The 12,497-nt window shown below is 39.8% G+C and overlaps 1 protein-coding gene across 19 annotated transcripts in view; it reads right to left on the bottom strand.

The window, feature by feature from the left end:
* The window catches only part of SLC38A1 (solute carrier family 38 member 1), a 70,867-nt gene that overhangs the window by 42,444 nt on the left and 15,926 nt on the right, over positions 1-12,497 (bottom strand). For 11 of the 19 annotated variants that reach the window (XM_081483124.1, XM_081483127.1, XM_081483132.1 and 8 more), the window contains 3 exons: positions 11,653-11,870; positions 1,709-1,784; positions 1,305-1,420 (listed from right to left, as the gene is read on the bottom strand). In XM_081483124.1, coding sequence (XP_081339250.1) covers positions 1,305-1,420; positions 1,709-1,784; positions 11,653-11,774 — 314 coding nt within the window. In that variant the 5' untranslated portion in view covers positions 11,775-11,870. The remainder of the gene's footprint in view (positions 1-1,304; positions 1,421-1,708; positions 1,785-11,652; positions 11,871-12,497) is intronic. The other 8 variants (XM_081483131.1, XM_081483136.1, XM_081483120.1 and 5 more) reach the window with 1 other exon arrangement.

Below are 12,497 nucleotides of genomic sequence, written 5' to 3'. Positions count from 1 at the left end.
ATTTCATGTCAATGCACTGAAAATCACAAGTGCAGCTACTCAAACTCCACCTATGGTATCACAGGGTCACAGGGCCAGAGTTTCACATATACAAAAAAAAATATCACCATAGAAATATTTTGTTCAACTTCTGTCCTTTTAAAACCTGGCACTTGGCTCAAGATATACATACACAGAAAGACCACCTAGGAAGATTCAGTCTGGGCAATAAAGAGAAGAGGGTTTCCTGAATTACACTGAAAAAAGGAAGGCAACATATTAGATTCACTGTCCTATACAGAGTTGCTCTGATTCTAGGAAGGACACCTCTAATGGGTTTACACACAAAAGTAAGAATATTAATCCCTACAGCACAGCCTGGATGGGCATTTTCTGATGCCTGAGTAGTGGGATGGGTAGCAATGTACTTCTGTCAGTTTTCTAAGTCTTTCTAAAGAAATAAACACAATTTGCAGGGTTAGTAGTCTTTTCGGAACTGCTTCCAAAGAAATGATGAATACAACAATGAGAACTATTGGGCAAGCCCAAAGAAGAGTGGGAGTGTCGTCAGGGGCAAAAAGGCAAGATCCCAGGAGAAGAGCATTTTGTACTAGCCTCATCAGGCAAAGCACCACTCATACTCCTTTGAGGTGCGAGAGGGGAATCAGACTGGGTAGGAATTTTCCTGGTATAAACAATGATTTCTATGATCTGCCATCTCATTCCAACTGAAATTTAGCCCTCTGTACATTTGCAGAAAGTCTTCTTCAACAGTTTCAGATGAACTTATTGTGAAAGAAAACTGTCCATTTTCTTTTCACTGAATCTCAGGGGGAAAGTACACCCTATTTTCTCATCTTTAAAACACTGAAAACTTCTGTGCTTCTTGAATATTTCTCACAAACAAGTTTGCAGTTACCTTTGGATATAGTTCATGTCCCACAGCAACTCAAATACCAAAGTGGTGACTGGATGGATTAAACACCTCTTATTTTCACCATTTAGCTGAGATTTAAAGTGACAAGTCAAGAGTCCAAAAAACAAGGGCTATTTTCAAATCTTTTATCTTTTTCACAAGTGCTTATTTTGGTATTTTTGATTAATAAAATGATTTTCTGTTTTCTTAGGTGTACAGACTAATGTGCTTCTTGGAAAACAAGCATTCAAACAAACAACACAAAAGTATGCACTATAACTTAGTCAAGCCAGTAAAACATAAAAAGAAATAGGAATCATTTTAAAATATTTCCAATGTCTTTGGGTATGAACAGAAACATACAGAAATACTGTTTTTAAATGGAAAGTATGGCTGTGTCAACACTCACAGAAAAAGTAGGATTCCAGTGTTTGCCAGGGCGAAGGCGAGTCCTAAAATCCCACTGCCCATAATGGCGTTGCTTAGGTTAAAAACAGACATGCCCAAGGAGGTTGTTCCTGGAATCTGAACAGAGACACAGTCACACTAAACAAAACAGTCCTCCAGAAAGATCATCACTCCAAAGCCTTTAAAGCACTATCAGGAACCAATAGGGAAATGAAATTCAAGGAATTCTTTCTTCGTGGTCTAGTTATTTTTTCAAATGGGTTTCAGGAGAGAAGACACAGGCTCCAAGGAATGTCTTGGTGAGTAAATTGCTATCCTTTTGGTACTATGCTGGATGAATTAAAAACATCTGTTGCAATTATTGTAATTTAAAAAAAAAGCAAACTTTATTAAAATGACACTTACATAGTCATCACATTTCTTTTTTTCCAAGTGGCTGTTCGTGAGACTTCTTCTACTTTCACGATCAGAAATAAACTTGCTGTAAAGAGAGGCATAATGATTTAATCTCATTATAATGACTTGGAGCTTAACATTGTGACTAAATGATTTATTATTTACCAAAACATCATGCATGAAAAGTTATCAATCAGTTATCTAAGAGTTTATAGCCCTATCCAACTGCTCTCACTAACTTGTTTTTGTTTTTTTGGTCAGGATTGTTCTTGTTGTTCAGTCGCTAAGTTGTGTCCCATTCTTTGTGACCCCATGGACTGCAGCACACTAGGCTTCCCTGTCCTTCACTATGTCCTGGAGTTTGCTCAAACTCATACCCATTGAGTTGGTGATGCCATCCAACCATCTCATCCTCTGTTGTTCCCTTCTCCTCCTGCCCTCAATCTTTCCCAGCATCAGAGTCTTTTCCAATAAGTCAGCTCTTCGCATCAGGTGGCCTCAGCATCAGTCCTTCCAATGAATATTCGGGCTTGATTTCCTTTAGGATTGACTGGCTTGATCTCTTTGCTGCCCGAAGAACAGTCAAGAGTCTTCTCCAGCACGACAATTCGAAAGCATCAGTTCTTCAGTGTTCAGCCTTCTTTATAGTCAAACTTTCACATACGTATATGACTACTGGAAAAACCATAGCTTTGACATTATGGACCTTTGTCAGTAAAGTGATGTCTCTGCTTTTTAATATGCTGTCTAGATTTGTCATAGCTTTTCTTCCAAGGAGCAAGTGTCTTTTAATTTCATGGCTGCTTTTTTGTCAGGATTAGTTGCTCACATTCTTGTTTTACCTAATAAACTAAAAGTGCTCCAAAAGCAGATACTTTGTCTCATTCCTTTTTATATCCCTCACGTTCAGTTCAGTTCAGTCGCTCAGTCGTGTCCGACTCTTTGCGACCCCATGAATTGCAGCACATCAGGCCTCCCTGTCCACCACCAACTCCCGGAGTCCACCCAAACCCATGTCCATCGAGTCGGTGATGCCATCCAACCATCTCATCCTCTGTCGTCTGCTTGTCCTCCTGCCCCCAATCCTACCCAGCATTAGGGTCTTTTCCAATGAGTCAACTCTTTGCATGAGGCGGCCAAAGTATATCCCTCACTTTACTTAGTACCAAACAATGCAAACAGTAGATGCTCATCTTGACAGGAAACAAAAGACAACTCTAAATCAAAAAGAGCTATAGATTTTGAGTAATTTTAATATCAATAAATTAAAACACTATATGCAATGCAAGTTAACTTTTATATAGATTTTTCTCTAATGGAACATTAGATAATGTCAAAAATACTATAAGGCTGGCATTTAAAAAGAATACTGGAGGCAGGACTCTTTATAAGCTCACATTCCTGGAGTACAAAGTTATTACACAGGAATTCCCTCCTCTTACCCCTGCAAAAGTGGAAAATAACTCTTTCCCCATGAAACATTCCTTTAGCACCTGCTTATATACAGGCAATGTGGGAGGCATGGAGGTGTGTCATAAGTGATGTAGACACTAGCCCATAGGAGTTCAGATGAGGAAATTATGGTAGAGGAGGAGGGGCATATGGTCCATGGTCAGGGGCAGAGCTAGGGCTTAAAGGGATTCAGAACTTGAGTTCAATCCTCACTTGTTCTGAGGGCATGAGTATGCTACCTCAGTTTCCTCATCTGTGAAATGGGAATGACACTATTGCATTATTTCACAGTGTTACTGGGACAGTTAAATGAGAGCACATGCAAAATATCAGTATAGCTCCAGGGACAAAATGAAAGGAACTCTTTCTGAATCTGGGGAAGATTCAGATAGGCTGAGTGGAGTCAAGTATATACAAAAGATACAGAAGGAGGCAATCAGAATGCTCTAAGAACCAGCAAATATATTATTGGGATTAACGTTAGAACTTTATGGCCTAAATTTCTAATTTAAAAAATTTCCCATTAAAAAAAGAAGTGTCAAGGAAAAGTCCACCCATAAGTAAACTGCTATGTGTAATAGTAAAACATGTTAGGAATTCTTTTTGGTTTTTCTGGACATTTAATTATCTGGCTTTAGTAAGAAATAATCCATGAATTTTTCACTAATAAATATAAAGACACTTGAACTAGACTATTTTAAAGAAGCATGTATTTTTGAACTATACATTTTCAGATGCTTTTCTGAACGAAGCTGTATTTCACAACAAACCATTTTTTAATGAACGATATATATCATCAGTGTTGGTTTTATTTATCTTGAATCCATATTCTTCAGGTTTGCTTTTTTCACCTGGTAAACCAAAGGCAAGCAACATACAAACTATGAACCTCCCCTGAGGCCACCACCTGGTATGAGTAACACAGTTGTGGTCTATTTCCTTTAGCATCTGCATTTGCCTAGGACCTGTCCAGTGACTGTCAGAAATGAAAAGGAAGTGAAGAAAACCTTGGTCTCCTGAAACACAGGAGGTGACTTTCCAGTTGAGGAGCATTTCTTGTAGTCCTGTATGGATGTGAGACCATAAAGAAGGCTGAGTGCCGAAGAATTGATGCTTTCAAATTGTGGTGCTGGAGAAGACCCTTGAGAGTCCCTTGGACAGCAAGGAGATCAAACCAGTTCATTGGAAGGACTGATGTTGAAGCTGAAGCTCCAGTACTTTGGTCACCTGATGCAAAGAGCCAACTCATTGGAAAAGACCCCGATACTGGGAAAGATCGAGGGCAGGAGAAGGGGGAGGCAGAGGATGAGAATGCTGGATGGCATCACTGACTCAATGGACGTGAGTTTGAGTCAACTCTGATAGTATAGGACAGGGAAGCCTAGCATGCTGCAGTCCATGGGTCACAAAGAGTTGGACACGACTTAGCGACTGAAAGACAACAACAGACCAAAACACCAGAATAGGAACATCAGACCATACGAAACGGAGATAAGGAAGCCAGAAAAGGAAAAACCGTTATTGGATGGGATTAGCCAGAGGAATCTTAAAGGCTGAGGTCTGGGAAATAGCATGGCAGGGTCTTAACAAGAGAATGACATAATGAAAGCCACTTCTCTGGAGACCCATCTGACAGTTCTCTAACCTTGGCCCTTCTTTTGCCCTTAACATTTTAAATCTTTCCACAGAACTGAGGTTTACAGATCTGGGTGGAGAGGGACAAGGGAGAGCAGCCTTCCTTTTCATCCTGGCAGCCCAAGGAAATGGGGGTGCTGGACTTGCCAAAATGAAATGGACTCATATTGAGTGCTGCTGTTAAATAAAAGACTGCATGTAACCAGATTAATTTTAACAACCAACTTAAGTCTGCCAAATCATTATCCAGAAGGTCCCGTTTGCCTTTCTTGTGGAAGGACTTGCTTTCCAAAGAGAATTTTCATTATTTTTAAATAAAGGGGAAAATCCCAAACAGTTTCAAATCAACTAAACCAAACACCAATAAGCCTCCTGCTATGGCAGACCTAAGCTCCTGGCCTGCCTGTGTACCCCAGAATTGGGGCAGAAAGCTGATAAGAGAAAAATGGATCAAGGCACCAGGATGCAGGGGCATTCTGCAGGGTCAGAGGCTGCAACAGAAGGGGAGGAAGAAGAGGCCCCTGCGTGCCTGCTAGCTCCCTGCTGCAACGCTTCCACAGGAGGAAAATAATGCAAGGGACTTGCAGAGCTGTTGTGATGAGTAACCATGAAAAAGCTTATGAAAACACACTGTGCCTCAAGGGCCTCTCGATTCTGCCTCTTTTCGTCTACGTTATGCAGCCAAGCTTAATAGGTTTTCCCAAAAATCTTTACTAGCACTCCTACTGAAAAAGTTTTCAGTACAAATTGCTTCACCTGCAAATTCCAGGTACTGATGAATTTGATTTGGCTTCGTTGTTCAATCTTAGCTCCCCCTGCTCTTCCGAATGGTCTTCCCAAGAGGCAGTGAGGACGGAGCTAAGACTAGGGCATTTGGAGAAGAGAGACTGAAAAACAGTACCACTAGGAATGCACTCTCCCCTCAAGAGGCCCTCCATCCTCCTCTAAGCCAGTGTTTTCCTGCCTGGTTCACAGTCCTCATCCTCCGTGTGTGTGCTGCATACTCTAGATTGAACGGACTTTTCTGACTCTGACCTATTTATGATTTTTCTGTGGCACCAACTGTGGCACGAAGCACTAATCTTGCATTCAGAGTGGTGGTGTCATGTTCTCACCCCGTTAGCTCCTTCTTCTATGTACCTGCCCCTCTCATTAGCAACTCAGAGGAACCCTCCATAAACCCAAGGTTCCTCTTCCATTGAGGAACTAGACTGGCTTAGGCTACAGGGAAATCTTGCTTGGTAAGAATGAAGTACTCCAAGAAAGCCTCTGCATTTTCTTTATGGTGTTTCCACATTTTCTTCTCTTTTTCAATCTTTGCTTTGTATTGCTGCAAACTTAAACACACACACACACATCAAAAACAATCTTTTTTTGTGATGAAAAAGTCCATTTACAATAACTAGGTCAGCAGCTTATCACAAGTTTCTGTTATCTCACCATTTTAAAAATGCAATTGCCTGTTAAAAAAGCACTGACCTCTGCAAAGACCTCTTTATTGACTTAAAAATGGGCTATTGGAGAAGGTGTCTTTGACATGTGGTCTCAGGATGATAAGAGTATTATTAAGAAAGAGTGTTCGCTGGGTCGGTCTGTACCCATAAAGCAGAATTCGATCAATTCTTAGGTAGGCAACTGTTCTGTGAACAAAACAAAACAAAAATCTACAGTGGCTGTCATGCTGACCTTCAATAGACAAAGCCTTAAAAAAGGATGTAGGCATTATACTGAGGTATGTGAAGGAGGCAAGCAATATAGAGCAGTTATTTAAAACCAAAAATAAACCAACAACAACAATCCAATTAAGGATGGGTTGTGCAATGGGAAAATAATCTTCCTATTTTAATCTCCACCAATCAGGTTCTTACTAGATTATACTGTTTCACTGGAGGATTTATAACACAAAAGAGATGAATAGCTGAACTTAAATAACCTTTCCTAGCTCTTCCTCTAAAACACTACATTCTATACGAAGGAAAGAGAAAAGGAGGGAAAAAAACATGCATGAAAGGGACTGGAAAACATGAAAGAATTAAAGAAACAGCAGGTATTTAAAGAGAATACTGAGAGGTGAACAAAGCCTTATTTGATGGATAAACTCTACTGAAAATAGGAGAAAACAGACTTCTGTTGTAACAGGAGCGATTAAGGCCAGGGAAGAATTTTCCGACATGAAAACTGAATATAAGAAGAAGTTATGGCCTCTTCTGCCTGGAGAATCCCAGGGACGGCGGAGCCTGGTGGGCTGCCGTCTATGGGGTCGCACAGAGTCAGACACGACTGAAGCGACTTAGCAGCAGCAGCAGCAGCATGGCCTCTTCTTCCCAAAGGTACCGAAAAGACATTAGAAGAAAAGAAGGGATAACTTTTCAAGAGTCCTCCCAATGATACAAACGTAGTTCATCAACTCTAAAAGATAACGGACCAAGAGAAAAAAGGCTGATGCAGTGTGTAGTGACAAGAGTTTCTCATTAAGGAAAATCTTAAGGAGAGACTCTCAAATTTTGTTACAAGCTTCTTGGGTCATAACAACAATAACTATACACGGAGATGAGAACAACAGTATATAAATATTAAAATATGTGAATATTTGCTTGGATACATTTAGTATCATCTATGAATATTTCAACAACTTTAGGATAACAATAACCAACAATCACCCCAAACCTAAAACAGTTTTGTTAGCCCTTGGGTGGAGAAGAAAGATGTGCTTGCCAAAGAAAGAGGTCTGTAATTTTGTTAGAGACTTTCCCATATCTTGCCAGACCCTGTGCCAAGTACTTTATATGAGTTTTCTCATCTCTTTTCACCATAATTAGCTCCACTTTAGAGAAATTAAATAACTTGACTAAAGTTACATTACTAATAACTAACCCATTGAGTCAGAATTTGAACTTAAGCTGGCTGATAGTACAGCTTGAGTCCTTAACCTACAAACAGCATTGCGTTTAATACTCCCCAGCAATCCCAGGAGGTCAGGTATTATTTTCATGCTTGTGTTATAGAGATGGAATTAAGGCTCAAAGCACAAGATCACACAAGACCTATGGATAGAGCCAGCATTCAATACAAGTTGAAATTCAAACCATGTACTTAACAGCTCTCTCTGTCTGTCTCTGTCTCTTTCATTTAACAAATACTTTGAGGTGTTTGCTCTGTACTGGGCACCATTATAGTATCATAACAAGGTACAAGAGATATAAAGATGGTTAAGATGGTTCCTTCTCTCCAGAAGATCACATCTAGAGGAATGTCTAGAGCTCCTTACTCAAAATGTGGTTCATGGACCAGCTATAAGGGCATCACCTGGGAGCTTGCAGGAAGTCAGAATTTCAAGCCCACTTCCAGAGCTACTGAATCAGAATCTGCATATTAACAAGTTCTCCAGGTGTTTCATAGGCACATTAAAGTGTCAGCAATACTGGTCCAGTGGACATTTCGAAAGGTTTTGCTGTTCCAGGGGTAGACTTCTATGACTGCAGGGCTTCTGCTGTCTGGCTCAGACAGTAAAGAACTCTCCTGTAATGCAGCGAACCCAGGTTCCATTCCTGAGTAGGGAAGATCCCCTGGAGAAGGGAATGGCTACCCACTCCAGTACTCTTGCCTGAAGAATTCCATGGACAGTGGAGCCTGGCAGGCTACAGTCCATGGGATCACAAGAGAGTCAGGCACGATTTCTATGACTAAAATCCCAAAAATTAGGGCATGAAATAAAACTGAACTGGAAGAAGGGCAGGAGTCCTAATACCCAAAGGGTTCTACTCTATTTTTAACTAAACTTTAAAAAATGCTTCTTAAAGTATTCTAGGGGGAGAAGTTTCCAGGCAAGGCTATCAGCTGCATGCTAGGCTATCAGTGTTCAACATTTGCTTTCAACATTTTCTCTAGCTTCTTCACAAAGACACACTGTTACCTAGAAGTTCACTATTTTGGGAGAGGATTCTCTGAGATTCATATAATCAGGCCTACTTCTTCCCACCAATGTGAAAAAGCTACCAGAAGAGTCAGAGGTACTCAGGTGTAGCTTTGCAGAAATCATGGGGGTGGGGGATCTCTTCTGATGTTTATTTACCATTTTGGCTTCATGCTGTAATATGTTATTTTTAATTTTTATTGGTCTAGAGCCAGAAATGAAGCGAGATTCATAAACCATGTCACCGAAAGAGGGGAGACAAACAAATGCATCACACTGCATCTGCAACAGTGGAACCAAATTCCAAAAAATATGAGGCTGTACAGCCCATGCCTAGTAGGCAAGTGGACTCTCTTGGCAGGCACCCAAAGGGGTGAGAAGCAGTGCCTTCTCTTATTGCAAGGGGTTATCGCCTCCAAAACAATACTTTTTCGTAGTAAAACTTTTAAAGATAAAGTTCAGAGCCTGAGCTGAATATTATAAAAGACTCTCATTCTAATGTCCTCAAGGCTTACACTGATTTGGGAATGAAGTTGTTACAAACCCAAAATTTGCTACTTATGAAACAGCTGACAGATGTCCCATCCATTGTTCAGTGGAAATCAGTAATGACTACAGAACATCCCAGGAACCCAGAGCAGAAAACAGCACCAGTAGAGTTTAGCAGGGTTTAAACTGAAAGTCCCTTGGACTGCAAGAAGATCCAACCAGTCCATCCTAAAGGAGATCAGTCCCGGGTGTTCATTGGAAGGACTGATGTTGAAATTGAAACTCCAATACTTTGGCCACCTGATGCGAAGAGTTGACTCACTGGAAAAGACCCTAATGCTGGGTAGGATTGGGGGCAGGATGAGAAGGGGAAGACAGAGGATGAGATGGTTGGATGGCATCACCGACTCGATGGATATGGGTTTGGGTAGACTCCGGGAGTTGGTAATGGACAGAGAGGCCTGGCGTGCTGCAACTCATGGGGTCATAAAGAGTCGGACACGACTGAGTGACTGAACTGAACTGAACTGAAACTGAGAGTAGGAACTATCCTTTTCACTCATGCCGGAGCACTCTAATCAGAGGTAGCAGAAGAGGGTAGAAAGACATGGATTTCCTACAGACCTGTACGTGCCCTTGAGCAAGTTATTTTATTTCTCTGAGCTTCCATGTTCTTATTGGTACACTGAATTTTTAAATTACCTTATTTGCAAAAGAATACATTGCATGATATTGTAAGGATTGTTATAAGGATATGTTAATATACAATCACAACTGGCACTCAAGAAATGGCAGTTATTCTTAATAATTATGCAGAAAAGGTGAAAGAAGCAAACTTGGGTCCAACAATAAGAAATATCACCACACACTAAATGATACTTGGATGGTAGTGAGGAAGTATTTGCGTTGGAGACTTAACCTCTGAGAACATTTAAAGAAGAGAATAAGGGGGTGGGGCCCTAAAACTTCTGAGTGTATGTAGAGGGCAGCCCAATCCTACCCCCGACTTTCAATTACGCATTGTATCAGAATGCAGAGATTATCAGAAAGGATTGCTGCAGAGATGCCTGGTTAGCTGACAAAATGTTTTCATCCTCCTCTTTCCCAATTTCCTTTTGACCCTGCCCTCCCAAGTGCAGAATGGTCCATGTTCTAGTAAGTTGTCCCCGCATATTTCACTTTTCTCTCAGCCTTTTAGGAGGCCTCAACTCCAAACAAACCACACACAAACTCCCAAGCTGAAAAGCTTTCTGATAGGGATCCACATAAGCTGGCAGCAACATGGATGAACCTAGAGATAATCATACTAAGTGAAGTAAGTCAGGCAGAGAAAGATAAATTCCATATGATATGACCTATGTGTGGAATCTAAAAATATGACACAAATGAACTTATCTATGAGATGCAACCAGACTCACAGACATAGAGAACAGACTTGTGGTTGTCAGTGGGAAGGGGGTAGGGGAGAGAAGGATTGGGAGTTTGGGGTTAGCAAGTGCAAACTACTATATATAGAATGGATAAACAACAAGGTCCTACTGTATAGCATAGGGAATTATCAATATATTCAATATCAATATATTCAATTTATCCTGTGATAAACCATACTAGAAGAGAATATAAAAAAGAATGTATATATATGTAAAACTGAATCACTCTGTTATACACCAGAAACTAACACAATATATAAATCAACTACACTTCAATAAATTAAAAAGAAAAAATCAGGTCAGATAATGCCCTGAATCATTAAAATTAAAAATATATACATATGTATACATATATATTTACGTTTAGTCCTACTCATGTAACTTAAGAAACACAGGACCCAAGGGTTGGAAGGACTTGCTGCAGTCAGAGCTGAGGGTGAGAGCTGCCAGGCCAGCATTCTTCCTACCTGCCCTCTACCTCCCCTCACTCACAGTATCTCTTCATTTCTCTCTGTTTCATGTACTATTTCTCTAGTTTCTCACAGAGGCATTTAGCTCTATGTTATTATTACTTAAAATCCATGTTACGAATGATGCTTGTAATGACGTATTTGTCGTTTTAACATGGGAGCGTTGGCAAACGCGACTTTGACCATTTCTTGATTAAAATGTGGGGGAAGCCAGATGACTGTAGTACACATTCAGATATGGTGTGCAGCTAAATTCCAACAGTTGGTCTAATTCATAAGCATAAAGCTTTTGAAAAGTTAGAGCTGGTTGGGGTCCAATGTATTTATACATTTTTATTAGACTCAATTGAAAGATTGGAAAGGATGAATAAATTTCTTTCCTATTTGCTTCATCTGCTATTGCAGACTATGCCCAACAGATGTCACATATGAAATTCAAATTACATCTTCAAATGGAGCATAACTTTAGTAATGAATAATTCAAGAGAATAACTGAAAAACCAGAATAATATTTCAGAGACATTTCTTTCATTGGAGAGAAAGTGTTAGTGGAAAAATACTCACCTATTTATCTGACCATTTTCTACTTCAGTGAAATCATTGGAATCATTGCTAATGTTATCATCTTCGGGCACTGTCATGTTTTGCAACTCAGTTAATTCGAGTCCACTTTTGAAATGCATCATGTTTAGAAACTACCTGTCGTCAAAAACTGGGTCCAAATTCTCTTTTTCTGAGTGTATCTACAAATGGATAGCAGCAAAAATATAAGGTTGACACCCCTAAAATACAACACAAGGAAAAATAATTAAACATACAAATACCACTGATTAAAAATAAACTATTACACACAAACAACTAATTTACTGATAACATAACTTTTACATTTTGTTATTCAATGTATTAAAGCAATCTTGGTACATCAAATTATACAGACTGTAAATTTTATGTCTTTCATAAGTCTCCCTATATTTTTAACTATAAAATGAGTCATGTCCCATAATCTTTATGTTCATGTTTATAGAAATGCCATGTCATCTTTAGGCAATAGAGATGCCCTTTTATGAAGCAGTAAGTTTAAAAGGAAAGCGACTCAGTTATTTTAATGCGTCAGACCACAGGGCACACACATAGCTGGGTACAGACTGAACAGACACAAAAGCACCTCTGATTTAGCAATCCCAGTTTAATAAAAATGCAAATCCTCAATAAATGGCATCATGCAGGATCAACCACACAACCTGGAGGCCAAGCAGCAAAGGACAAATCTGTGTTTTGAAATTTAGCAAACAGTTTATCCATCAACTGCAAGAGATTAAATCAATCTCTTCAATGAAATCACTCCATGTCAGGGAATTAGGGAATTAAAAACTCATACTCTGGGGATTTAGGTTAATCCACCTGAAACT

The sequence above is a fragment of the Giraffa tippelskirchi genome, chromosome 4, assembly GCF_054371585.1.
Source record: "Giraffa tippelskirchi isolate mGirTip1 chromosome 4, T2T-mGirTip1v1.2.pri, whole genome shotgun sequence".
Classification (NCBI taxonomy): domain Eukaryota; kingdom Metazoa; phylum Chordata; class Mammalia; order Artiodactyla; family Giraffidae; genus Giraffa; species Giraffa tippelskirchi.
Note: the sequence above shows the minus strand (reverse complement) of the source record. Positions and strands in the feature narration are given on the sequence as shown.